Genomic DNA, 23085 nt, shown 5'->3' with positions numbered 1-23085 from the left:
CTTTGTCTCATCCGTATACACTTCCACAACCTCGTTTCTCGTCTCCATCTCCTCATCATAGACCTCGTTTTAACACCATGCGGTCCCCATGCATCTCATCTCCCAATCTTCCTCCTTTAACTTTAGCCACTTCCCATCCATGACTCCGGTGATCAGATATGACACTTCTCCTGTATGTGGTTACCACCTAATTGGTATAATTCAAAGGAGATGTTATCTGCTCCTTTATTGTTTTTTCATTCGTTTTACGTAGTATATTTTAAATGTCGCAACAATACCTTGATGTAACGTTACGTAAAAAGTTCCGTTTTTCTTTCGGTTATTGATGAATTATGTGATATTACTAAGACATATCTACATTTGCCGATATTAATTAATAAATTTATATTCTCCTCAAATTGCATTAAAATTTTTTCTTTTTATTATCTTCGCTATTTTTTTAACCATATTTAAATTTACCTTTATTTTTTTAAAATTAATTTTAACCTTTATTAAATATTAAGTGTCAAAATTATTTTCTGTCAAATTCATCAAAATCAAAACCAAAAAAATTATTCGATCAATTTCGATTCAAAATTTTCGCGCGTGTAAAATCAAAATAAAAACCAATAAATAAAATAATTCCACATATGTATATACCAAGGGACGGATACGATAGCGAGTTGTACAACGACTATTATAACGAATGGTACCGTTCGATTTCGTCTCGCGAAGAGTACGACAACGGTGATTATAGTTACGATTCGAGTCAAGCACAATTACCAGTAAGCGAAAAGGATTCCAATAGTTTTCATAATATATCGTCCGACGGAGGAGACGATAACCAAAAGTGTATATTGGGACCGAAAGTGGCGCACATTTATCGAAACGATATCAAAGTGAAGAAATATTCATGTGTTTGTCAACAACAAAACCAACAACAACAGCAGGAAGATAGAAAGAGTTCTAAGAAATTTTGTGTACCATCACTTTGTTCAGTTTGTTCTAAAAATGAAAATAAGACGGAAAAGGAAAAAAAAGTAATCGTTAAAAGAAGTGGTTTTTTAAACGAATTGTGTCATAGAAAATGTGCGGTTGTAGGAGTAATAAAAGCTCAAATGCGAAGTCTTCCGGGAAGGATGGCTAAACACAGTAAAACGTATATGATACTTTTTAAATCAAAGTTTGATGTTAATAATATCATTTATTTTTTTTAGGTGTGTTCGTAGAATGGGTTCACGAAATTGGAAAATAAAGTTTATGGTCTTAGTAGGATTTTTGCCGTTTCTTTTATGGGTCGCGTTAGTTTCTGGGGCTTATTCCGGTGTTGCTCTTTGTGGTGGAAAAAATCTTAGAGTAATTAATCCACGAGCTGTTTACTGATTACAAATAAAAATAATTTAACCATTTTAAATTTCATATTTTAATTTTTCCTAACCATTTTCAATTTTGTGAATGTTATCAAATATAAAGTCTCGCAGCAGATAACAAAAACATAAGTTATTTAACTTAAGTGTTACTTTTGTATAAAACTTTCAAAATTTCTTTCTTTAGGCACAACTTATAAATTAAACTAGATGAAATCTCTTTATTTGGGGTTCGTGAGCCACAGAAAATTGACCGGGAATAAAGAATAGGGAATTTAAGTTTCTATTTGTTCCATTTTTTCAATTAACGTAATTCACTCCGTTTTCACTGAGTCAATTGAAATTTGACGTTGCTAGAGGATTGAAAAGCCATAATATTGAAGGGACGAATATTTGACGAAGTAGTAGCCGAAGGAAATATGCATTGTAGGAAAGATATTTATGCTACACAGTATACGGTGAGATAAACATATAACACAAGAAAACAAACATAAGGTATACTACTCCTAGCTATAGCTATAAAGGATAAAACACAAAAAAGACTAAAAGCCACGGAAATCCATTACTGGAGAAAAGCTGTTAAAAAATCTATACTGGAAAGGATTGGATTCGAAGATATAAAGGATATAATCTAGATAAAACATGACATTATAGATGAGAAAAACTACTCTACACATTTTGAAGATTTACCGAGTATGATAGGACCCAAAATTACCAACAAAGATACAAAATTTAGACGGGCCAGTTAACGAACGTCTAGCAACAATATTTTTATGCTACAAACACTTTTATCATTTCAAAGCAAATTATTTCAAGAACTATAGCGCAAATTGCATCAATATCTTGACTTTCTGTTGCTAAGATTGTTGGGACCTGCGTGTCTGAAATTCAATGGTATTCTAAAAGAGCAGTAGTTGTAGTTCTTGAAGTACACGGAGATTTGCATGTTGGTTGTACCTATGTTGAAGAGTTGGCTGGACCCTTGATTGTGAATAAATACATTGGTGCAGGCAGTTGGCATTGGTAACGTTGAAAAACAGGTACACCATATTTTCACTTTTCTGCCTCCAACAGGGTGTTATTAATTATCTAATAGTTTACACCATAAATCTAGCATGTGGGGATACTAATTTGAATAGCTTGATGGAAATCTGATCCCCAAATATTCTGACTCATCGTTTTCCTGTCCCTTATACTGTATTAAACTCAGTATATTTATCGCTTCGTACTACCTGTGGAAGATATAGCAGCTTTGGGTTAATTTTAGGTTTCTACAACTGCTTCAAGTTCTTCTATTGCTGAAATACCTTGATCTTCATCTTTTTCCTCTTCTCCTTGCCGAGAAGTCTTTGCCTACATCAAAATATCGCTGCAGATGCCACTAAATGAAAGTGAATGGAAAATTGTAGCATAAAAGTTAAACGATAAATCGAATTTTCCACATTGTGTAGGTGTAATGGATGAGATAACCTTGCAAGCTCTTCTGGTTCCGATTTTTTAAACTTAAATTCATTCTTCATTGTTGTGTTATTTGCAGTGGTTGATGTAAACTACAATTTGAAAACATGTCTTGATATTAAATCTGTCTTTAGCCCACCTTTTATTGAGACGAAACGTGGAAGTTCCATTTGTCATTATTGTGGGTGACACTTTTCCATTATTATAATTATAATGAAACCTTATCCGTGATTACAAAAAAGGTTCTAAAACGGGTGATTTTAAACTATCGGTTAAGCAATGTTTTTCAGTTTTCGAAGATTCAAAGCAACGAAAATAACATTGACTGTAGATGAAAAGATTTGTGCAACCACAAAGAATATTTTGATTTAGAATCTGTACACTGGGAATATTACTCTAGGATTATGAAGACGAGATGTTACACATTCTCAAATAATCCCTATTCCTAAAGTACATCGAGGGAGCACCAATGCAGCTTAATCTGTGAGAAACGAGAAGAGCATCTAATTCTCCCAAAGTGGTTTATCCGGTGGTGAGTAAATTACAATTTGAAAACATGTCTTGACATTAAATCTGCCTTTAGCCCACGTTTTATTGAGACGAAACGTGAATGTTCCATTTGTCATTATTGTGGGTGACACTTTTCCATTATTATAATTATAATGAAACCTTATCCGTGATTACAAAAAAGGTTCTAAAACGGGTGATTTTGAACTATCGATTAAGCAATGTCTTTCAGTTTTCGAACATTCAAAGCAACGAAAATAACATTGACTGTAGATGAAAAGATTTGTACAACCACAAAGAATATTTTGATTTAGAATCTGTACACTGGAAATATTACTCTAGGATTATGAAGACGAGATGTTACACATTCTCAAATAATCACTATTCCTAAAGTACCTCGAGGGAGCACCAATGCAGCTTAATCTGTGAGAAACGAGAAGAGCATCTAATTCTCCCAAAGTGGTTTATCCGGTGGTGAGTAATACCCTTTTTTAGTAGTATTGCCACCCCTTGGATGCTTTATCTGCGAGATCAGCTTGACGGTCCTTTCTTATGACTATGTATCCAAGTATCTTGAGCGTTCCGTTATTATGATTTGTTTTCCCGTGATGCATGCGACGTCAATGCTATGCCGTTCCATTAAAGATATAAGTTCGCTTCTACAATTGTTGATTCCTTCAGCACTACAATTTAGGATTGTTGTTATGTTTATTGTTTTTGCAGTATTATTGTTCATTGATTAGGAGAGCTAGATTTGTTGTAATAAAGTTTATCATTTGAGGTAGGTAAGAAGTGATGGTTTGTATGAGTATATTTATAAGGGAGCTTAACATGTTTGTGATGAAAGGCTTTCAGAAGAAGTGTGAGCACTGTTATTGTTTTGGTTACTACTGAAGAAAAACTATCTAGTTTACATTTTACACACGTTTTTTCTCAGTTTTTGGTTGTTTGTTGTGTATTTACTGTTGAGACAGTTGTAGTCACGTGTGTTGCTTAAAATATAGACAGCCTCGATAGTTAGCAGAGTGATTACCATTAAAATTTACACATTCTAGTAATTCCCCTTTGCTTTGGTACATTCTGGGGATTGATGATAGTTTCGACATTTGTTACATCTTGGCGTCATACGGGCTATATACAGTACTAGTGAGTCTCTTGATTTGACCTTGCACCAATGCTGGTATAACCTACGTCCGCACTCACTCACAGCTGCGACAAGACTCTTTTATTAATGTGGTTAACTCTAGTTGGTTTGATCCTAGGCAGGCTATTAACTTATCGTACTTAACAGCATCTTGGGCATCAATCAGTTATGGTTTTTATAATTAATCCTAAAACGTCAACAATACTGTACGGTACTGTACTTGTACTTGGGTACTTGGTCTTATCGAAATCTATGGTGCGTTTCTTTTTGCTGGATCTTATTCCTGCTCCTTGATGCGGTATTCGATGTTCGTCCAGTTTGGCTAATACTTCCAACGACTGCATGATTGTAGATAAACTCTTGGTCCCTTTTATAAGGTTAGCTTCTCTTTAGCCATCGGAAAAGTGTTCCGAATTTTGCTGACTGTACCGTATCATATCATGATATCGTTCTTCTTCAAGCACCTTGCTAACCGCTCCGTTACACCTGAAACATAAAAGAGGCAGATAAATTTAACTGGTGCAGTACTTACTGTGTCTTCCCTCTGCTTTTGTTGTTTGGTAACTCGCTTGATAGCCCTAACAGTGTTCTTTTAAATCTATTTTTGTATAATATTTACAAGTTCCACATGTTGACGTTAATATAGCGACTGTTTGAGGTGTTTCAAAACCTGGTTTAATTCTTTTATTAATTTCCCTGGCATCTAAGCAAATTCTCAAGCTGTTGTCAGATTTTTTTACGATTATAATTGGGTTTATGAAATCAGAATTTGATCTTACCATTATTTGTTGCTCTATTAATTTTTCAATTTCTTTATTAACTTGATCTCTAAAATGAAATGGTATTGGATAACTTTTACTGCGTAATGGAGTATCATCTTCAAATTGAATCTTATGAAAATAGTTGCTCCCGAATGTAATTATCATTTATATAATCTAATTCATCAATTTCATTTATAAATATTTCTTTATGATCAATAATTTCATTATTTTCTTCAATAACATCACAATTATAACATTCCTTTTGGTTTAAATTATTAACATTTTTTTCTTCTACTTTATCCATTACATTTCCTTCTTTTTCCATTAACTTTTCAACTTCTTTTTTCTCTTCAATTATTTGATAATAATATTCAGGTAACTTTTTAAATTATATAATATTCCCATGTCGCTTTTCAAAATCCAATATCATTTCCAATTTATTAATATTATCTATCCCAATTAGACAATCGTAAGATATTTTATCAAAGAAATAAAATTGTTTATTTATTTCTACTATAGCAATAAATATTTCTATAACCCATTTTCTTTTGGTTAACTGAGATTAATTCAATCTTTTTAATGTTTTCTACATGTCTATCAAAATCAACTAATTTTAACGCAATTTCTGTTTTTAAAATAGAAATTTCGGCAGCTCTGTCTAAAATAGCATTAATTTTAAAATTTTGAAATTAACACTTATAAATAAGGTAAGTCGGGGTAACTGGGCCATCTTTTTTACCTATTAACATGATGCCATCGACTTTCAAATGTCCAAAATAATTTTAAAATGAGTTTTAGGCAATGTAGGTCACTTTAGAACTTTCATTCTTGAAAACCGATTATTTCTGAACAAGTTCTGCTTCTCAGTTTAATTATTATTTATATAGGTATATTTTTTTATTTTATATTTATATTTTTTGCCACTAAATTAGGGTAACTGGACCAGACCCTGCTATTTTCCTATTCTTTCTCTTTATACAGCAATGGTGTAACTGAGCTACTTAATAAAAACGAAAAAATTATTTTATGAATAGTCATTTCCTGTTCATAATGAAGAACAGTATCGTCAGAAGTGATGTAAGAGTAGGTTAGCACTACGATCACCTATGGTATTAATACAAATTATGTAGAATAACAGTTTTATTGCATTTTGTGAGTGGGAACTCTTAACTAAATAACATTAAATGTTAGAAAAATGAGTTGATCCGCATAAAAAACATATAATTAAAAGATTCAACACGTTTCATTAATAATATAAAGAAATTTGAAAAATAGTAAGATCTGTTAAATCTGTACTGAAACTGATCATATCCTTGTAGCGAGCTGAGCTGCTTACAATAGATTTAGATAGCTTAAGAACTATGTCAGTATTTGCTATGTATGATTCTTCATCTGTCTTAAGAAATTTCATAGTCTAGCAGTGTCGTTTCAAGAACTTTCCCATGTAGCCTGTATTTTCCTTTTCAAGAATTTCAGCCACGTACAGCCTAAAAGATGATGTTGTCTTGCCATAAACTCGAACGATACAAAAGTCACCTGGTTTGAGGGATTGCCCGTCTTCTATTATATCCTCATCTTCTTCGGACCAGAACTGGGAATCTCGACTACTTTTTTGGACAGAGTAAGTTTCACTTACTTCGCTCTCGTCATCAATATCCTTCTTTTTATACTTTTTTGTCATTTGTCTATCTATTTTGTCTTTTATTTTTTTTTCGGTTGCCTTTTTCTTACGTTTCATAGCATCTTCCTTCTACTTTTCTTTTTGTTCTTTCCTACATAGATAGTCTAGCTTGTGTATGCTTCTTTCGTGCATTCCCAATTATTTTAATATTTCTCATCGTTATTTCATTCTGCTGTGTACCTGTTGCAGTTAGTGGTTACCTCGTAATTGTGCACTGTCGATGTACTTGACGTGGTTTGTATGACCTCCTGTACTGTTACGGCAGTTGACGTGGCTTCTATATCCTGCAGAACAGTTGCTGGAGTTGAGGTGGTTGCTATCTCCTCCAGCACTGTTGCGGTAGTTAATATGGTTGCTATGTTCTGCTGAAAGGTTGTGTTGGCTGATGACGTAGGTTCAACCCTGAATTTTCATAGTACAACCACCTTCGTTTTCGAAGGGTCGTGACAAAACGAAGTTTCATCACAGTTATAAATTTGGCCTGGTTTCCCGTTTAGTAAATCACCCAGGGATTAACATGATCACATCTGACATGTTCAATGCTTTGCGACTTTTTTATAGATAAGCGATTTCTACGTCTAAAAAACGAGAACCAGTCAAAATCCGGCTTTTCATTTTTAAATCTAGTTTTTAAATTATTTTGTTTTATGTATAATTCTACTAAATCCATTACTTTCTCCCGGGAGAGTCCGAACCCATTTTTCTCCATTACTTTTAGGCATGTTGCAATTTCTTACTCCTCACAAGAAGATATATATGACACCACGCCTCCACCTCCTTTACCATCTCTTAATACATTGCCTTTACCTCTTGTACCTAATATAACAGGTGGGGCAAAAGTAATGTCATAATGTGAATGTATCATAATTATTGCAAATGGCGTCAAATATCATTGTGTTTTGACATTTATGTTGTAGACAGATAGAGAATTAGTTGACAATAAGCAATGGAGCGATACACGCTCGAAGAACGCGGAAATATTGTTACTGCTTATTTGACGAATTTTCGGTCTGTTGTTTTAACGCAGCGGGAATTTCGTCGTCGTTTTCCTCGTCGTCCTGCACCTTGTGCGCGAACAATTAAGCGTTTGGATGAGCGTCTCGTGCAAACTAGGTCCACTAGAGATGCTGCAAGAAGTGGCCGGCCCCGTAATGCTCGTTCGGTTGAGAATATCGCTGCGTTGGCCGAGGACGTCCGAGAGAGTCCACAAACATCGACGAGACAACGATGCACACAATTCGGTATCAGCAGACGTTCGTTGCGTCGAATTTTGGTGAAAGACCTGAAGTTGTTTCCGTATAAAGTCCAAGCCGTTCACCAATTGCTACCTGCTGACCGTCAAGTGAGGTTAACTTACTCCCATGCTCTCTTAAACCTGGTGCAAGAGGACGATGATTTCGTATCCAAAATCACAATGAGCGACGAAGCCCATTTCCACTTAAGCGGTTATGTGAACAAACAAAATATGCGTTTCTGGGGTACGGAGAATCCACATGAAATGCACGAAGAGCCATTGCATTCCCTCAAAGTGACGGCACCACCGTAACCGTAACTGGTGAGCGTTACAGACACATGTTAAACAATTTTTTTTTGCCGCAAATCGCTGAATTGGGTCTCGAGCATTGTTGGTTCCAACAGGATGGAGCAATCGCTCACACAGCTCGGGCAACGATGGAGATTTTGAAACGCCAATTTCCGGGCCGTATGATCTCCCGTTTTGGCGATTTGAACTGGCCGGCCAGATCGCCAGATCTGACGGCGCCAGACTTCTTTCTTTGGGGCTTTTTGAAATCTCGCGTTTACCGCAACAAACCACAAACCCTGCAACTCTTGAAAGCTAACATTAAAGAAGAAATCGCCAATTTGGAGCCTGATATTTCGCGAGCAACAATTTTAAATGCCGTAAAACGAGCACAAATGTGTATTAACTCAGGAGGGGGTCATTTGACCGATATAATTTTTTCAAGTTAATATAACAAATTTTACACTTTTAAATAAACGTTCCGTGAAAACAGAGCCCTATTTTTTTCATTTCTAACAAAATGGCAGCTAATTCACATTATGACATTACTTTTACCCCACCTTGTATAATGTTTTAATGTTGATCTAGGAATCTGGTAATGAGCAGCTGCATTTTTTCTAAGCAGCACGTTTTTTTAAGTATTACAAATCTGATCTTTATTAAAATCTACAAACCCTTGTAACATTTTGGTTATGACAGATTGTTTTGTGAAGTTAGCTCTCCAATGAATAGTTTCCAACACTGAAAACCTTGGAAATTCAAAATAAAGAGCGCGAAAATGACCGTGGCCCATGTACTTCGGGGTCCCAGTTACCCCGACTTACCTTAGAAGGAATAACATTTAATAAATTAATATCTTTTTCTTCTTCAAATTCCAAGAAATTATGTGGATTATCGTCCTTTTTTTTATTCTTTACAACTCTTTGGGTAAATTGATTTACATCCAGAATGATCCAGGTTGTGCATCCAACAAAGTTTTTTTTTTTCATTTTCGAAGGTTACACTTTCCCAATGTGGTTTATCTAGCTTTCCTTCTGGTGTGAGACTTTTGTTCTTAGAACTTCCTTGGTCATGTTCCCTCTCTCTCTTCTATATGAGATGCGATTTACCTGCCATCCACTTCTTGCTCGACCTCTTCCACTAAAATTACCATTTCCGTTGTTATACATTGAATTATTGCCATATTCTGTTGTCTATTTCAACTTTTATTTCTAGTATCTTTATCATAATCATGATATACCTATGCTTCTTCCATTTCGGTATGAATTATCAAAGGTTTGATGTTTATTTTCATGATATTTATGTTTATTTATAGTGATCATTCCCACAGTGATTTGGAGGTCGAATTTCTGACATATCATTCTGTTTTACCTGTAAAAGGAAACTGTATCTTGGCAAGGTGGTTCGTCAGCTGGTACGTTGGAGAATTTATGGAACTGGCAATATTTTTCTAATGATGAAATATTTTTTGGTTGCATTAACACTACATTTGGCATGACGGAAATTTCTAGGGCAAAAGAAATTAACAAAAAATTGCAGTAATTTGACGGATTCTTTGAATCGTGCCAATTGTATCCAGTTAAAAATTGTGGAAGAACTAACTTATTAAAGCTTTTTATGTGACAAAAAAAAATATGAATGAAAAAAATATTTTAAAGACCATTTATTTAAAGAATACAATTAAGGAACATTATTTAAGAACATTAGAGATTACCATTTCCAGATTTAATGCCGTTAATTTTTCTGGTTGCTAGAAATTCACTTTACGATTATTTTTAATTTTCCATTCTTATTAATTTTTGTTTGCTATTTAAATTTTCTTTTTAAGTTAAGAAATTGCTTTTTGGTTTTTACGATGTCTTTTGGCTTTAATAGCGCGATGTGAAGAACGTTTTTTATTAGACGACAGCGAAGAGTCATCAATACATCCCAAAAGGTTATTTAAGAGGTTCAGAATATCCACTTTTAAAGCTTCAACTACAAAAAATTGTATAATTAATAAATAATTTAACGTGAAAAGGTTATTAATTTACTGGTTTTGGTTAAGTTGGTTAAAACATCACCTACAAGATCGGTTGCTGCGCATAATATAACTTCGAGAAGTTCCACTACAATAAAGGATTAAACAATAATTTTATTAATTATATTATCTAATATTTTTAATTTACCGAGTGGATGAATCATACAGGTTAGGAAAGCTTTTAAGAAAATTAATAATGATGTCACTACATCGGCTGCAACGAGTAGTAAAGTTCCTGCCAGGTTAACTATAACAAATTATTTCATTAAAAATTAATTAATAAAAGTTAGTTTAAAAAAATCGACTCACGGACGTTGTTGAGTAGATTTACTACTGTAGCTAAAAGATTTGCTGAAAAATTAAAAATAATTTATGAATAAATTAAGAATAAAATTATAAATTAAATTTTACCAACTAGATTAGCAACGATTCCTAAAACACCGTTTAAGGCAGCTCCTAATACAGCTGTAATCGATGGTACTAAAAAAATAATTAGTTATTTATAATTATTATTTAATTTTAATTCTTACAAATTCCAGTGATTTTTATAGATAATTCACCACAAATTTGCCCCCCTAATTGAAGTACAGCGGAAATTGTCCCGGAAAGTAAATCGGTAACTGATCCAAGTAAACCACCGGTAAGTGACCCAGAACCGCTACCACCAAGTAATCCGGCTTAAGATTTAATATAAATTATTAAATAATATTAAATATTAATTTTTTACCTTGAATTGAAGAAAAACCACAACAAAAAATGGTTAGAAGTAAAAAAGTTGATGAATTCATGTTGAAATCCTTTTCTTTTGAAGTTTTGAATTTCTTTCTTTCAGCTAGAAAAGATTAACTGATGATTTTACGTTGAGTTTTTTAAGTTTATATAGTATTTTTTTGCAATGGAATTTCAATAAATAAAATAGAATATAACAAAGAAAAAACATTTTTAACTAATTAGTTTTATCATTTTTTTTTATGTATACATAAAAATGATAAAGAATATGTTATTTTTATTTTTTCTTTAATTAAAATTTTTTCTCCTAGTATAAAAAGGGACACTGTTTAAACGAGTTCTAAGTTTTGAAAAACTCTTTCAGCTAGAACTAACTCATAAATCCACCAAGATGAAGTGTTTCAAAAACGTATTGATTTTGGCACTATTTTGCATTGCTTTGAGGTTAACTGAAGGTAAAAAATTTTAAAGTAATATTTTACTATACTCATCCAAGATATATCATTTTATTTTTTAACCTTTTCTAGAGATCTTACTAAGAAAATACACAAATCTTGCAATCACAATTCGAAGCTATATTTTTATGTATTTGTACGATCTTTATTTTTTATATTTCTGTAGGTAATAACTCAATATCACATACAAAGCTCAACGTCCATCCATATCATTCAAACAATTTCCAAAAATTCAGTTGTTGTTGTTATTACTCTTATATAATATCTTTTATTGTTCCTTTTTGTGTACAATTAAAACACTTCACACTAATGCCTAGTGATGGATAAACACGCGGTGAATATTTTTTTGTAAATACCCTGGGAATATACCCGGTATTTACCCAAAATGGGAATATACTCGGATAAATAAATTCCAAAGACCGACTCTTAAAATAAATGTATTTTCCATGAAAAACATAACATATATTCGGTAACAAAAACGTATTCTAATTAAAAACATTTTAACTCTAAAGTTAAAACAACGATTACAAAATTATTTCAAAACCTTGTTTGCATTTTGGACCTAGAGTTCTTCGCCGGAGTCGGATGACCTGTTAATAACAGGTTCAGGCGCAATCGTCGACGTGTAGTCTGTTTCGTCTTCAATATCGGAGGCAAAAAGGCCATCACTATCCTCTGTGTTTCCTTCGATGGATTCGTATGTAGTTGCCTTTGTTTGTTCCCTCATTTCTGTTACTTCAGAATTGATTAATTTCCAGTTATGGGCAATAAAAGTAATTTTTCCAACGCTCTCTGTTTCCACTCTATTCCTTTTCCTGCTATGTATCCACGAAAATGTGCTAAATGTCCGTTCTGTGGCCGCTGAAGACACTGGGGCTGATAAAATCCTAACACGAACTTTACTCATATTGGAGCTGCTACACAGGCCCTTCCACCAAGCAATTGGATTCATGTTTATTACACTGGTCCATAAGAATCTTTTTGCCCACAATCCATCATTTTATTTATAATTTGCCAAATCTGCAATTACAAACAAGTGCATTAAGGGGGATAGGTTGCGTATAAACTCCATTGCGTCTATTTCCTCCGACAGTGACAAATTCCTTCCTTTAGAACAAGGATTCAGTAGTACATGAATCGGACTTGTAGCAAATTCTTTGCGATTAAATACCTTTTTAAGTATTGCATCTTCTTCTTTCTCAGATGTGCAAAAATTTGAAATGCTACGTATAATTTTTAGTTCTATTGCAGAAAGTGCTCTGTGCACTTTGTGGATCATCGGGGTGTTTGATTCTAGGGTTGGGTTGGGTCACAAATTTGTTGTACCTGCGCCCAGAAAGTGTCATCTAGTAAACGAGTTTTTATATGTTTATCCAATGACGTTGCCTTTTCGTGAACAACTAAAGTTTGAAGACTGACTTTTTTTTTATATGGTAGTTTCAAACTAACTTTACACTCCTTCGTTTTGCTTATTTCCACAAGTAGAAAAGATAAGATTTGGGATCGTTTTATTACATTAACTATGTGTGTAGCGTCTGTAATTAACTTCTGTATAGGTGGTAAAATTTAAGATATCGTTGCACAGAAGATGAAGAGTAGAGCCATGAAACCCAGTGGTACGGTATAAACGAGATGATAGTCATCTTATAGAAACCTAAATGCCTTTTTCATATTAGCAACATTGTCTCCGATTACCATAAGGAACTTTTCGGTGCCAAATTTATTTACAATCTTCTTTATTTCACTCTTAAGATATTCTGCTGTGTGTTTGCTAGACCCTGTAGAAATAAAGTCCGCAAACACCGGTTCGGGTTTTGATATCACAAAATTTGCTATGCCCTCATTGCGTATCCATCACATTGCAAACGAAGAATTTTAGCTAGTTTGAGTTGCTGATCAATTATACTTTTCATATCCGCATATTCTGTATCCACAAAAATTGTGGATAATTTCTTTCTGGTTGGCAAGGCATAAGACGCTCTATGCATTTTAAAAAATTTCTCTTACAGTGGGTGTCCAACCATAGATAAAGGACAACCAGTTGCATATATGTCAAGAGCCAGCGTTTTATGCATTTCAACCTGATAACGTTTGCGAAGTACTCCTTAGTGCAGTATTTACAAATTACTGAATATTTGTCTTTATTTCGCGCGCAGTAGATCAGGTCGCTCGCTTCTGAGTTTAAGTACTGACTGATGATCATAAGGTAATGCGTGTGCCAACGCGCCGCGCCGCGCCAGTGCACCACCCCACCCTTTGCGCCAATCAAAATGTGAAGATTCCAGTTCTAACTTGTTTGCTCAGTACACCTGTACCTACCGCCACCCAAATAAAAACCTGCGTGCGTGTGAGTAAATAAAATTTGGGTAAATACCGTTAAATACCCACCCAATGGCACTACTAATGCGTCCTCTCGTCGGTTCCAAATCATCCCTACACAATTTACACATCCTCTTTTCATCCCCCATCCAATATTTATTCACCCTCTCTTCGTTCCCGCACTTAAATTGCGCAAGCATAATTTTTTCTGTCCTTCTATCCTACTCCATCAAAAACTCCGGAATTTCCTTCGTTATTATGACCTTATACTTATTATTGTGTGTTCTCTTTTCAGTTTTAGTTTAGTTTTCAGTTTCCTGCTTTTCCACATCTCTATCTCTACTCTCTAACTCCGTCCTTGTATTTTCTCCAGTCTTAACCTTCCTCCAACACACTCCCAAAATCTTAAAGTCCAGCTCATCCTCGTACTTTATCGGTTTTCTGTCGGCTTTCATTGTAATATTCTCCAGCTTCAACTTCTCTCAGGTGAGGAGGTATTTAACTGGGTTATTTAACAATTTTTGTTAGAAGGTCTATTTTCTGATCATATAGTATATGCGAATTCAGTGAGTATCACAGGAGCAAAACCTGTGGTACTGTTATGCTTGATGGATACTCGAGCAGCAAACATTTCTCTTTACACAACTTACTATGATAACGAACACTGAACAAACTGGTACGAATCCTCGCACCGAGTTTAAATACCTCTATCTATTCAGATACCTCTTATTTACCTCAAATTTAACCTTATAAATATGTTGTCCAAGTTAATACATTATTGAGGGACGACAGTTTGAACTCCTTTGTTCTCAAGAATAAACGAGACATTTAACATCTTTATCAAATTCCAGTATCTTGAACTACATATTTTTTTAAAATTGCTTTTTTTTAGCTACACAAACGGAATTAACGCCCGATTGTAAGGATAAAATTCAAAATTCTTGTGGACAATTATCTGGACTTCTTATACAAGTTTCTCTTTTTGGTAAATTTTTTTATATAATTACGGCGTAAAAAGTAATTTATTGACTTTTAATTTATTATAGGAAATGCTATTATAGAGATTGGAGGCGCACTCGTGACCACTCTAATCACAGCGATACAATCTGTGTTGTGTACCGTAATCACTTTAGTTTATGAATTACGTAAGAAAAATATCACTTTCTCTATGTTCTTATATTATTGATTGTAATTTTTTTCTCAGTTGATGCTGCATTAACAGCAGTTGTTAAGGTTGTTGTTGGATTACTTAAATTTGTTGCTCAAACACTAAGATGTTTAATCCCCAATTTAGGTAAGTTCTTTTAAATAAATTTGGTTATATTTAATTTTTTTCAACAAATGATTTTTTTAGAACATCTTTTGGGTTGTTTATTAACTGCTGTTGCTAAAGCTAGTTCAAAAGTGATTGAAACCGTTACAGGATTGGTTAATGACCTTTCAAAAACGATTAATGATGTTCTTGGAGTAGTTATAACGGATGTTGTTTTTGGTAAACTAAACGAATTAAAATTTATAATTTTTTTATTTATTTTATTTACCTATTTTTTTTTTCAGTTCATAATTCTTGTGGTGGAAGTGGGTTGTAAAATGGTTTGGATTAATCGATATAATTAATTTTATGGTTGTTAGAAAAGGTTGTTTTAAAATTTTCCGATTATTTTTTTTTGTTTGGATATAAATAAGTTGATTGAGTCAAATATATATTTTTAAAGACCGAATTTCTATCTTTTTTTCTTTCATCTTTTTTTTACTTTTCATAGCGCAAATAAACGTGAAGAGAAAAGAACAACTGTTATAATACGATCAACAACATAGCATGTTGTAAAGTAGATAATATACGCTGCATCGTTGAATGCTATTTTTTCGGTTGAACTAAAGTTATTGTAAGATTATAAATCTGTAATAATATAAAACAGATTCTTTTTCAGTTTAATCAACAAAAATATACAAATATCCAAAGAGGATTCTAGATAAGCAAATTTAAAAAGATACCAATTTTGGATATTCGATTTCAGTTTCCTTTCCCTCGTTAACAAGCCAAGTAGAACCGTTACGTTCTGTTTTAATAATCCGAATAAAGCACTCCGCTAAATCTTCAGGCCTAAAAAATCATTATTAATTAATAATAAAAACGATTTGTATTTAATATAGTATTTAAGAAAAAATAAGTTAATTTCATTACTTTTGCGCATTCATTGCTGCTTCTTGAAGAGTTTGTAATCGGTCACTATAAACTAACTTTGTGGTGGTTACATCATCTAATATAGGTGTATCTGTTGCTCCGGGACATAAAGCTATAACTTTCACACCAGTTCTTTTATAATGATAATCACAGCCGAAATTTCTGGTCAAACCGATTATAGCGAATTTGGTGGTACTATAAATTTCAACGCCTACAATAGGCACTAGCCCGGCCATCGATGATGTGTTTATTATAATTGCTGTGGATTCGCTTTTATATTTTGGAAGATACTCATCGATGGCCAATTTTAAACCATGAATACAACCGAGCTAAAACAACAATCACCGTAAATATATCAATTCGACACCAAATTAATATGCATTTACCAAATTAACAGTTAAACAATTTTCGTAATGCACTTCATCAAATAATCCAACATTATTGAGAAAAATATCTAACTGATTAAAACATTGAACGGTTTTTTTAAAAGCTTCTTGGAATTCGTTTTTATTTGATACATTTGCCTTGATGAAAATTACTTTTCCTTGTCCGTATTTGCTGTTTAAATCGTCCGTAACTGAAATTCCGAGTTGTTCGTTAATATCCACCAAAGCGATTCCCTTTAAAATTTAATTTCAAAAATTAAATCCTTTTTATTTCATTGTTATATTAAACTTACCAAAGCGCCGTCTTTTAGCAATTGATTTCCACACGCTAATCCAATTCCTGACGCACCGCCAGATATAAGCGCAACTTTACCTTTAACCAACATTATTAAGACTGAGTTTGACGAGTAAATAACGTTTAATAATAATTTGAGGTTCAATTAATCTTCTAAAGGTTATCGTATGTAATTTTTATAATGACGTAATGTTTTATAATTATGGATCTGGTATCTATTTATCTCACGTCGTTGAAGTTAGCATCAGATTTAAATCTGACCCAGATTCAGATTCATAAAATAACAGTCGACCAGACAAGTAATGAACATGAAAATAATTATTTTCTAAACTTTGAAAGGCTGTAGCAGGCTGACATAACATCAGAAAACTCGAGTACTACATCCAGAACGTTTTTCATCTAAGCACACCGCTATATCTGCCATAGGGGCGAAGGTGTGAATTATTAAATATTTATCAACTTAGAATTCAATATCTCTTATTAGAGAGTGTAGCAACAGTGTGTGAAACAACAGAATCAGAGCGCAAAATAATTCTTCATTTGTACAAACAAGCAGATCGTATACTGAAATTTAAGCGTACTGGCCGTCTCCGAACTTTAAACGATCGGGAACGCAAGCAGATAATCCGAAAAGTCAACGCAGATCCAAAATTAACGTCAACACAGATTGCTACTGAAGTAAAACAAAATTTTGGTAAAGACATTCATCCCATAACCGTCAGAAGAGTACTACACGAGGGTGGTCGTGTTGCGAGGCGAAAGCCACTAATATCTGTAACCAAAAGAAGCACCTGGCGTACGCAAAGGAATATAAGAATAACCCAATACATTCTGGGATCAAGTACTATTCTTAGATGAGAGTAAGTTCAACATTTTCCGATCTGATGGTCGCATTAAAGTATGGAGAAGAGCCAATACAGCGTTTGATAAAGAAAACCTTGCACCAACAGTGAAACACGGTGGTGGAGGGGTGATGGTGTGGGGCTGCATGTCAGCTGCAGGGGTAGGCGGGTTGGTATTTATAAACGGTATTATGGATAAATCAGTTTATTTAAATATTTTAAAAGAAAATATCCATAAAAGTGTCAAAAAGTTGAATTTGTCGCCCAGGTACACATTTCAACACGATAATGACCCAAAGCATTCGGCTCATATCGTGCGTATGTGGCTGGCATATAATGCCCCACATGTCTTACCACATCCACCGCAGTCCCCAGATCTTAACCAGATTGAACATTTGTGGGACGAATTGGATAGACGGGTCAAAAAGTTTCCAATTACTAACAGGTTGGAGCTGAAACAGGCATTGTTAGAGGAGTGATACAATATTGAGCAGAAAACAACCCAAAATTTGGTTCACTCCATGCCAAGGCGTTTGGAGGCCGTTATCAAACAAAAAGGGTTGGTTACCCACGAAATACTAATTTAGTTTAAAGTAGTTTTAAAATAGTTCGTTTTCTAACTGTGCCAATAATTTTGTGCGTTGAAAATAAGTACTATTTTGTTCATTCAATTTAAAACAGATTATTAAAAATAAATATTTATACAAAAATAACTGCATAGAGTATTTAATTAATTAAACAATATAGAAAAAAATACTTTCACATAATACTATTTGTTAATTTGGTTTAAAAACAGTCGTGAAATGAAAAACTATTGCTGTGCCAATAATTAAGTGCGGCACTGTATTTTATAGTATATTCCGCGTATAGTCCCATCCCTGGCTTTGCCGTAGGGGCTGCAAGCATCACCCTTTTGTAAATGTAAGTTATTAGAATATAGAAAAGAAATCATATCTCGGCTTTCGGGGAGTGTAACACCCTGGGACTACCCTTAAAAATTCGAGTATATTCCGTAATATATCCTCTGTATAGTCTCACTCCTGGCTTTGCCGTAGGGGCTACAAGCGTCACCCTTTTGTAAATATATGTAAGTGATTAGAATATAGAAAACAAATCATAAACACCCATTAGAACTTTTATGCTACTACGGGCAAGTCCTAAAATATTCCCGGATTTGACAGTCGCGATGTTAATAAACACCTTAGCATGTCTCATTCCAGGAGAACTGGTCAACAGTAGGCGAAGTCTCTCTTCAGCCCACAGTCCAATCCTATATTTGGCCGTCGCAAATGATACACCAACTGCTGGTTCCGGTCCCACAAACGATTCAGCGCTGCCATCTCATGCTAGCTCATCTGCCGCTTCATTGCCAGCAACCCCAGAGTGACCCGGGACCCAGATCAGAGAAACTCTGTTATCACAACTCAGTATGTTTAATGTTCTCTTACAATCATTAACCAGAACCGACACCGTTTTCACGGCTCACAGCGCCTGGAAAGCGGCTTGACTGTCTGAGAAAATTCGTACTGTCATGTTCTTCACCCCTCTCTCAAGAAGGATTTTAGCACCCATGTCCATAGCAAATACGTCCGCCTGGAATACAGTACAGTACGTACCCAGGCTGTACGCTTGCGTAATTCGAGGTATCTGGCAGTATACTCCTGCTCCGACCCCTTCCGGCGTTTTAGATCCACGCAAATATCTGCCTGAATCAGAGAATTTTCGTTTTCGATCCAGGACTGCCGCTCAGACAGTACAATCTGGTATCGAGCATTAATCACTGATAGTGATACCGCCAAATCTGACGGCATTGACAGCACAGTATCAGTGCTTATAATGTCTTCCGTAACCCATTGGTAGGACATGTCGGAACAGTTTTGAGCATATTGCATACTGCTGCATTGCAGTTTAAATCTGTAGATGGTTGTTCTCTATATGCAAATGCAGAGGAGATAGGCCAAGCAGAACCTCCATTGCTAGAGTTGGCGTCGTGCTTATCGCACCAGAGATTGCCAATCCAACTACTCGTTGAATTCGTGAAAGTTTACTGATAACTGAAGTCTGTCGGACTTTCCTATACCAGGCTGCTGCTCCGTATGTGATCATAGGTCTAACCACAGTCACATAGAGCCAGTACAGTCTTTCAGAGGTAAGACCCCAATTATTTCCACAAAGACTGCGACAAGTCCACAAGGATAGTCTAGCTTTGTGCAAAACTCCCTGCAAATATCCATTCCATGACAGGGTTTTGTCTAGGATTACTCCTAGATATTTGACATCCTTTGAGAAATGAATTTCTTCACCTTGGATAGTTGGGCGGATTAGTCCATCCAACTTTCGTTTCCTAGTGAAGGGCACAAGAATTGTCTTTTGCGGGTTTATTGAGAGGTTCTCTCCCTTACACCAACCGCAAATGGTATCTAGGGTCACCTGGAGAACTTTAGATATCTTCGGCAAACAGGTTCCTTTGACCATAACGACAATGTCATCAGCATAATTGCAGCTTGTATTTCTACACCAACGGCTTCGATTATCGCAATCAGATCGTCAACTAGGAGGGACCAAAGCAGGGGAGATAACACCCCTCCCTGCGGGCAACTACCTCCCGGCCTAAAGCGTATCGTATCACCGTGGAGTGAAGTAGAAACTGTTCTACTATCAAGCATATTGCGGATCCAACCCGCTATACTAGCTTCCACTCTCCTGTCAAGAGCAGCTCTTTCCAGAGATTGTGGTATTGCTGTAATAAACCCTCTTTATTTATGAATTTTAGAAGTGTTTTATATGAAACTCAAAGTAAAATATTTATTATATTTTATTAATTGGGACGACGTTTACATGTTGACTTAACAATAATTAATGACTATTTAATATCTAGTTTCACAATTTGTAATAATTGTCCAATAAGCACAATTCATCACATTACCACATTAACTTTAATTGTTTTATAAAATAGGAATGTGTCTTCCTTTGCACCTTTCCCCTTCAAGAAAAAAAATTGAAATGGCACAATTTAATTTTTTTTTTACAATTATTATGCAGCTACTTAAAAATAACTTAGATTATCCCTTTTCCTTTTTTTTTCATTTTACATATAATAACGTTTAACTCTATTTTTATGTACTTCTATTAACTTATTATCTATTTTTAACGTAACGTTAGGCGCCTTTTCACTAATTACCTTATAAGGTCCCTTATATAATGGTCCCTAATTTATTGCCGCTTTCATTTCTTAACAGCACCTTATCATTAAAGTTGAAATTAACGTTCGAACTCTTAATATCAAGGTTCATTTTGCGTTTCAGTTTTGACTCAACTAAATTTTCTTTCGCGTCAACCCACGCCTTTTGAAGCCTAAACTTCAATTCGATTGGATAACTTTCAAAATTGAAAATCGGATCTAAATTATACAATATATTGTTGGGTAAGCTACATTTTTTCCCAAAAACTAACTCGTATGGGGTGTATTTCGTTTCAGTATGAACACTATTGTTACATGCGAAACACCAAAATTGTACCCATGAGCTCCACGTTTCTGGAAATTTTGAAATTTGCATACGTAAATATGAGCCTAAATGTTTGTGAGAATTTTCCAGTGATGCCAATGTTTGATGATGATATGCAGTTGAATTAAGTTGTTTAATACCTAATAATTTTGAAGTTGCTCGGAATAATTGAGCTAAAATTCTGTACCTTGATCTGTTACCATCTCTTCTGGTATACCAAATCTTAGCACAAAATTATTTACAAAAGCTTTTGCTACTGTTTCTGATTCTTTATTTTTAATTGGATATGGTGCTATAAATTTTGTTAATTCACACTGTGTAGTTAATATGTATCTGTTATCATCATCATCCTAATTAATGGGACCCATGATATCTAAATAAATGTTTTTGAAAAGCTGACGTGGCAGTAGTGGTGATGGTCTGAAGTTCTATGTGCGATCGCGAATGTTTATATCTCTGACAATCATCACATTTCTGCACAAAATTTTCAACATCGCTTTTTAAATTTTGCCAAAAGTAGTACTTTTTGATGTTTGCATACATTCGATTTACACCTGCGTGTCCTCCTGTGGGCAGTAAATGGAAATCATTAAGTATCAACTGTCGAGTTTCTTTACACTCTATTCGTTTTACATTGTCAATAATCGAGATTTTAATGTCGCAATCTTTTAATATTTTTGGTACCTTTGCTAATTTTCGCTCCTTCAATTTTCGTTTTCTTTATTAAACGTAATATTATTCAATTCTTTTAATTCGACTGAATTTCGCGGTTTTTTCAATAATTCGACTAATCCCGGATGGCCAGTCCGTTCATTGTTATCATTACTGATGTTACTCGGTAATTCAGCATTTCTTTTGGATTTATTTCGTGTCATTACAAATTTTTCATTTGATAATTTTTTTAAATCAGTAGATTGTATTTGAATTCGTGATAAAGCATCTGCTGTTGCATTTTCCTTCCCCTTGACGTAATTTATCACAAAGTCATATTTTTCAAGTATCAATCTAAATTTTGTTAATCTGGATGAAGGGTTGTTCATACCAAATAGATAAACTAACGGGCGATGATCTGTATAAATTTGAAATTTACGCCCAAATAAATATGGACGAAAATGTTTGACTGACCAGACTACAGCTAGTAACTCTTTTTCAATTGTGCTATAATTTATTTCAGCTTTGTTTAAACTTCGGCTTGCATAAGCTACGGGTCTATAATTACCATTTGATAAAACGGATCCGATCGCATAGCCGGATGCATCAGTTCTAAGTATGAATTGATTATTTTCAGAAAAATCTGGATATTGTAACACGGGTGGATTACATAATTTTTCTTTCAATGATTCGAATGCTTTTTTGACAATTTTCATTCCACTCAAATTGAACAGATTTTCTAGCAAGTTTATTTAAAGGAGTTGCAATTTCGGCAAAATTCTAATAAACTTTCGATAATAATTAGCGAAAGCAACAAATCGTTTTACTTCGTCTGCATTTTTCGGAATTGGGTAATTTTGTACATTATTAATTTTGCTTGGATCAGGAGATATGCCAGCTGATGAAATTTTATGACCTAAGTACAATATTTCTTTTTTTAAAAATGAACATTTTAATGGAATTTAATTTTCGCTCTCGGCGATGTGCTCTTCACTCTCGGTATAGAACACATTTTGTGCTCTTGGTAAATCTACCACGAAAATTATTACGCCCTTGTGGTTAACCTCGCGAATAATAATTATTATATCTCGAATTTGAATATGATTGATTGTGTACATTATAATTTCGATCATTGTGTGACTGATTTCCTCTTTGATATCTTCGATTACCAAATCCACGATAATATTGATTTCGACTACCTCTGAAATTGTTTCTTTGTGGTGGTCTTGTTTTATTGTATGAGAAAACATTTGATGAGGAAGGTTTAAATTTATCCTC

General features: G+C 34.3%; 4 protein-coding genes across 4 annotated transcripts; 2 read left to right on the top strand and 2 right to left on the bottom strand.

Moving 5' to 3' along the window:
* Positions 1 to 519: 519 nt before the first annotated feature.
* On the top strand, positions 520 to 1393 carry LOC111413872 (uncharacterized). The gene is made up of 2 exons (XM_023044993.2): positions 520 to 1138; positions 1197 to 1393. The coding sequence occupies exons 1-2, from the start codon at positions 630 to 632 to the stop codon at positions 1360 to 1362; spliced, it is 675 nt and encodes a 224-aa protein (XP_022900761.1). The 5' UTR covers positions 520 to 629; the 3' UTR covers positions 1363 to 1393.
* Positions 1394 to 10079: 8686 nt separating this feature from the next.
* On the bottom strand, positions 10080 to 11265 carry LOC139432174 (uncharacterized). Its single transcript, XM_071200569.1, has 7 exons — positions 11167 to 11265; positions 10970 to 11116; positions 10851 to 10919; positions 10749 to 10790; positions 10588 to 10686; positions 10453 to 10527; positions 10080 to 10396 (listed from the first exon to the last, which is right to left on the bottom strand). Exons 1-7 carry the CDS (start codon positions 11225 to 11227, stop codon positions 10248 to 10250), a joined length of 642 nt encoding a protein of 213 aa, XP_071056670.1. The 5' UTR covers positions 11228 to 11265; the 3' UTR covers positions 10080 to 10247.
* A 253-nt stretch (positions 11266 to 11518) lies between these two features.
* Positions 11519 to 15663, top strand: LOC111422459 (uncharacterized). Its single transcript, XM_071200231.1, has 6 exons — positions 11519 to 11623; positions 14835 to 14927; positions 14989 to 15087; positions 15147 to 15236; positions 15297 to 15434; positions 15500 to 15663. The coding sequence occupies exons 1-6, from the start codon at positions 11560 to 11562 to the stop codon at positions 15529 to 15531; spliced, it is 516 nt and encodes a 171-aa protein (XP_071056332.1). The 5' UTR covers positions 11519 to 11559; the 3' UTR covers positions 15532 to 15663.
* LOC111422458 (15-hydroxyprostaglandin dehydrogenase [NAD(+)]-like) lies at positions 15449 to 17039 on the bottom strand. Its single transcript, XM_023055643.2, has 4 exons — positions 16807 to 17039; positions 16514 to 16747; positions 16128 to 16456; positions 15449 to 16046 (listed from the first exon to the last, which is right to left on the bottom strand). Exons 1-4 carry the CDS (start codon positions 16897 to 16899, stop codon positions 15926 to 15928), a joined length of 777 nt encoding a protein of 258 aa, XP_022911411.2. The 5' UTR covers positions 16900 to 17039; the 3' UTR covers positions 15449 to 15925.
* Positions 17040 to 23085: the final 6046 nt, after the last annotated feature.

This window comes from Onthophagus taurus, chromosome 11, assembly GCF_036711975.1.
Source record: "Onthophagus taurus isolate NC chromosome 11, IU_Otau_3.0, whole genome shotgun sequence".
NCBI lineage: Eukaryota > Metazoa > Arthropoda > Insecta > Coleoptera > Scarabaeidae > Onthophagus > Onthophagus taurus.
This window is presented reverse-complemented; position numbering and strand designations above follow the sequence as displayed.

Coding starts and splice junctions, on each gene's coding strand:
- LOC139432174 (XM_071200569.1), bottom strand. CDS start 11,227: ATGAATTCATCAACTTTTTTACTTCTAACCATTTTTTGTTGTGGTTTT. Junction 11,117..11,166: donor TGGTTTTTCTTCAATTCAAG/GTAAAAAATTAA, acceptor TTAAATCTTAAG/CCGGATTACTTGGTGGTAGC. Junction 10,397..10,452: donor AACCAACTTAACCAAAACCA/GTAAATTAATAA, acceptor AATTTTTTGTAG/TTGAAGCTTTAAAAGTGGAT.
- LOC111422459 (XM_071200231.1), top strand. CDS start 11,560: ATGAAGTGTTTCAAAAACGTATTGATTTTGGCACTATTTTGCATTGCT. Junction 14,928..14,988: donor TATACAAGTTTCTCTTTTTG/GTAAATTTTTTT, acceptor AATTTATTATAG/GAAATGCTATTATAGAGATT. Junction 15,435..15,499: donor TATAACGGATGTTGTTTTTG/GTAAACTAAACG, acceptor TTTTTTTTTCAG/TTCATAATTCTTGTGGTGGA.
- LOC111413872 (XM_023044993.2), top strand. CDS start 630: ATGTATATACCAAGGGACGGATACGATAGCGAGTTGTACAACGACTAT. Junction 1,139..1,196: donor ATGGCTAAACACAGTAAAAC/GTATATGATACT, acceptor TATTTTTTTTAG/GTGTGTTCGTAGAATGGGTT.
- LOC111422458 (XM_023055643.2), bottom strand. CDS start 16,899: ATGTTGGTTAAAGGTAAAGTTGCGCTTATATCTGGCGGTGCGTCAGGA. Junction 16,748..16,806: donor TGCTAAAAGACGGCGCTTTG/GTAAGTTTAATA, acceptor TAAATTTTAAAG/GGAATCGCTTTGGTGGATAT. Junction 16,047..16,127: donor GCAGCAATGAATGCGCAAAA/GTAATGAAATTA, acceptor ATGATTTTTTAG/GCCTGAAGATTTAGCGGAGT.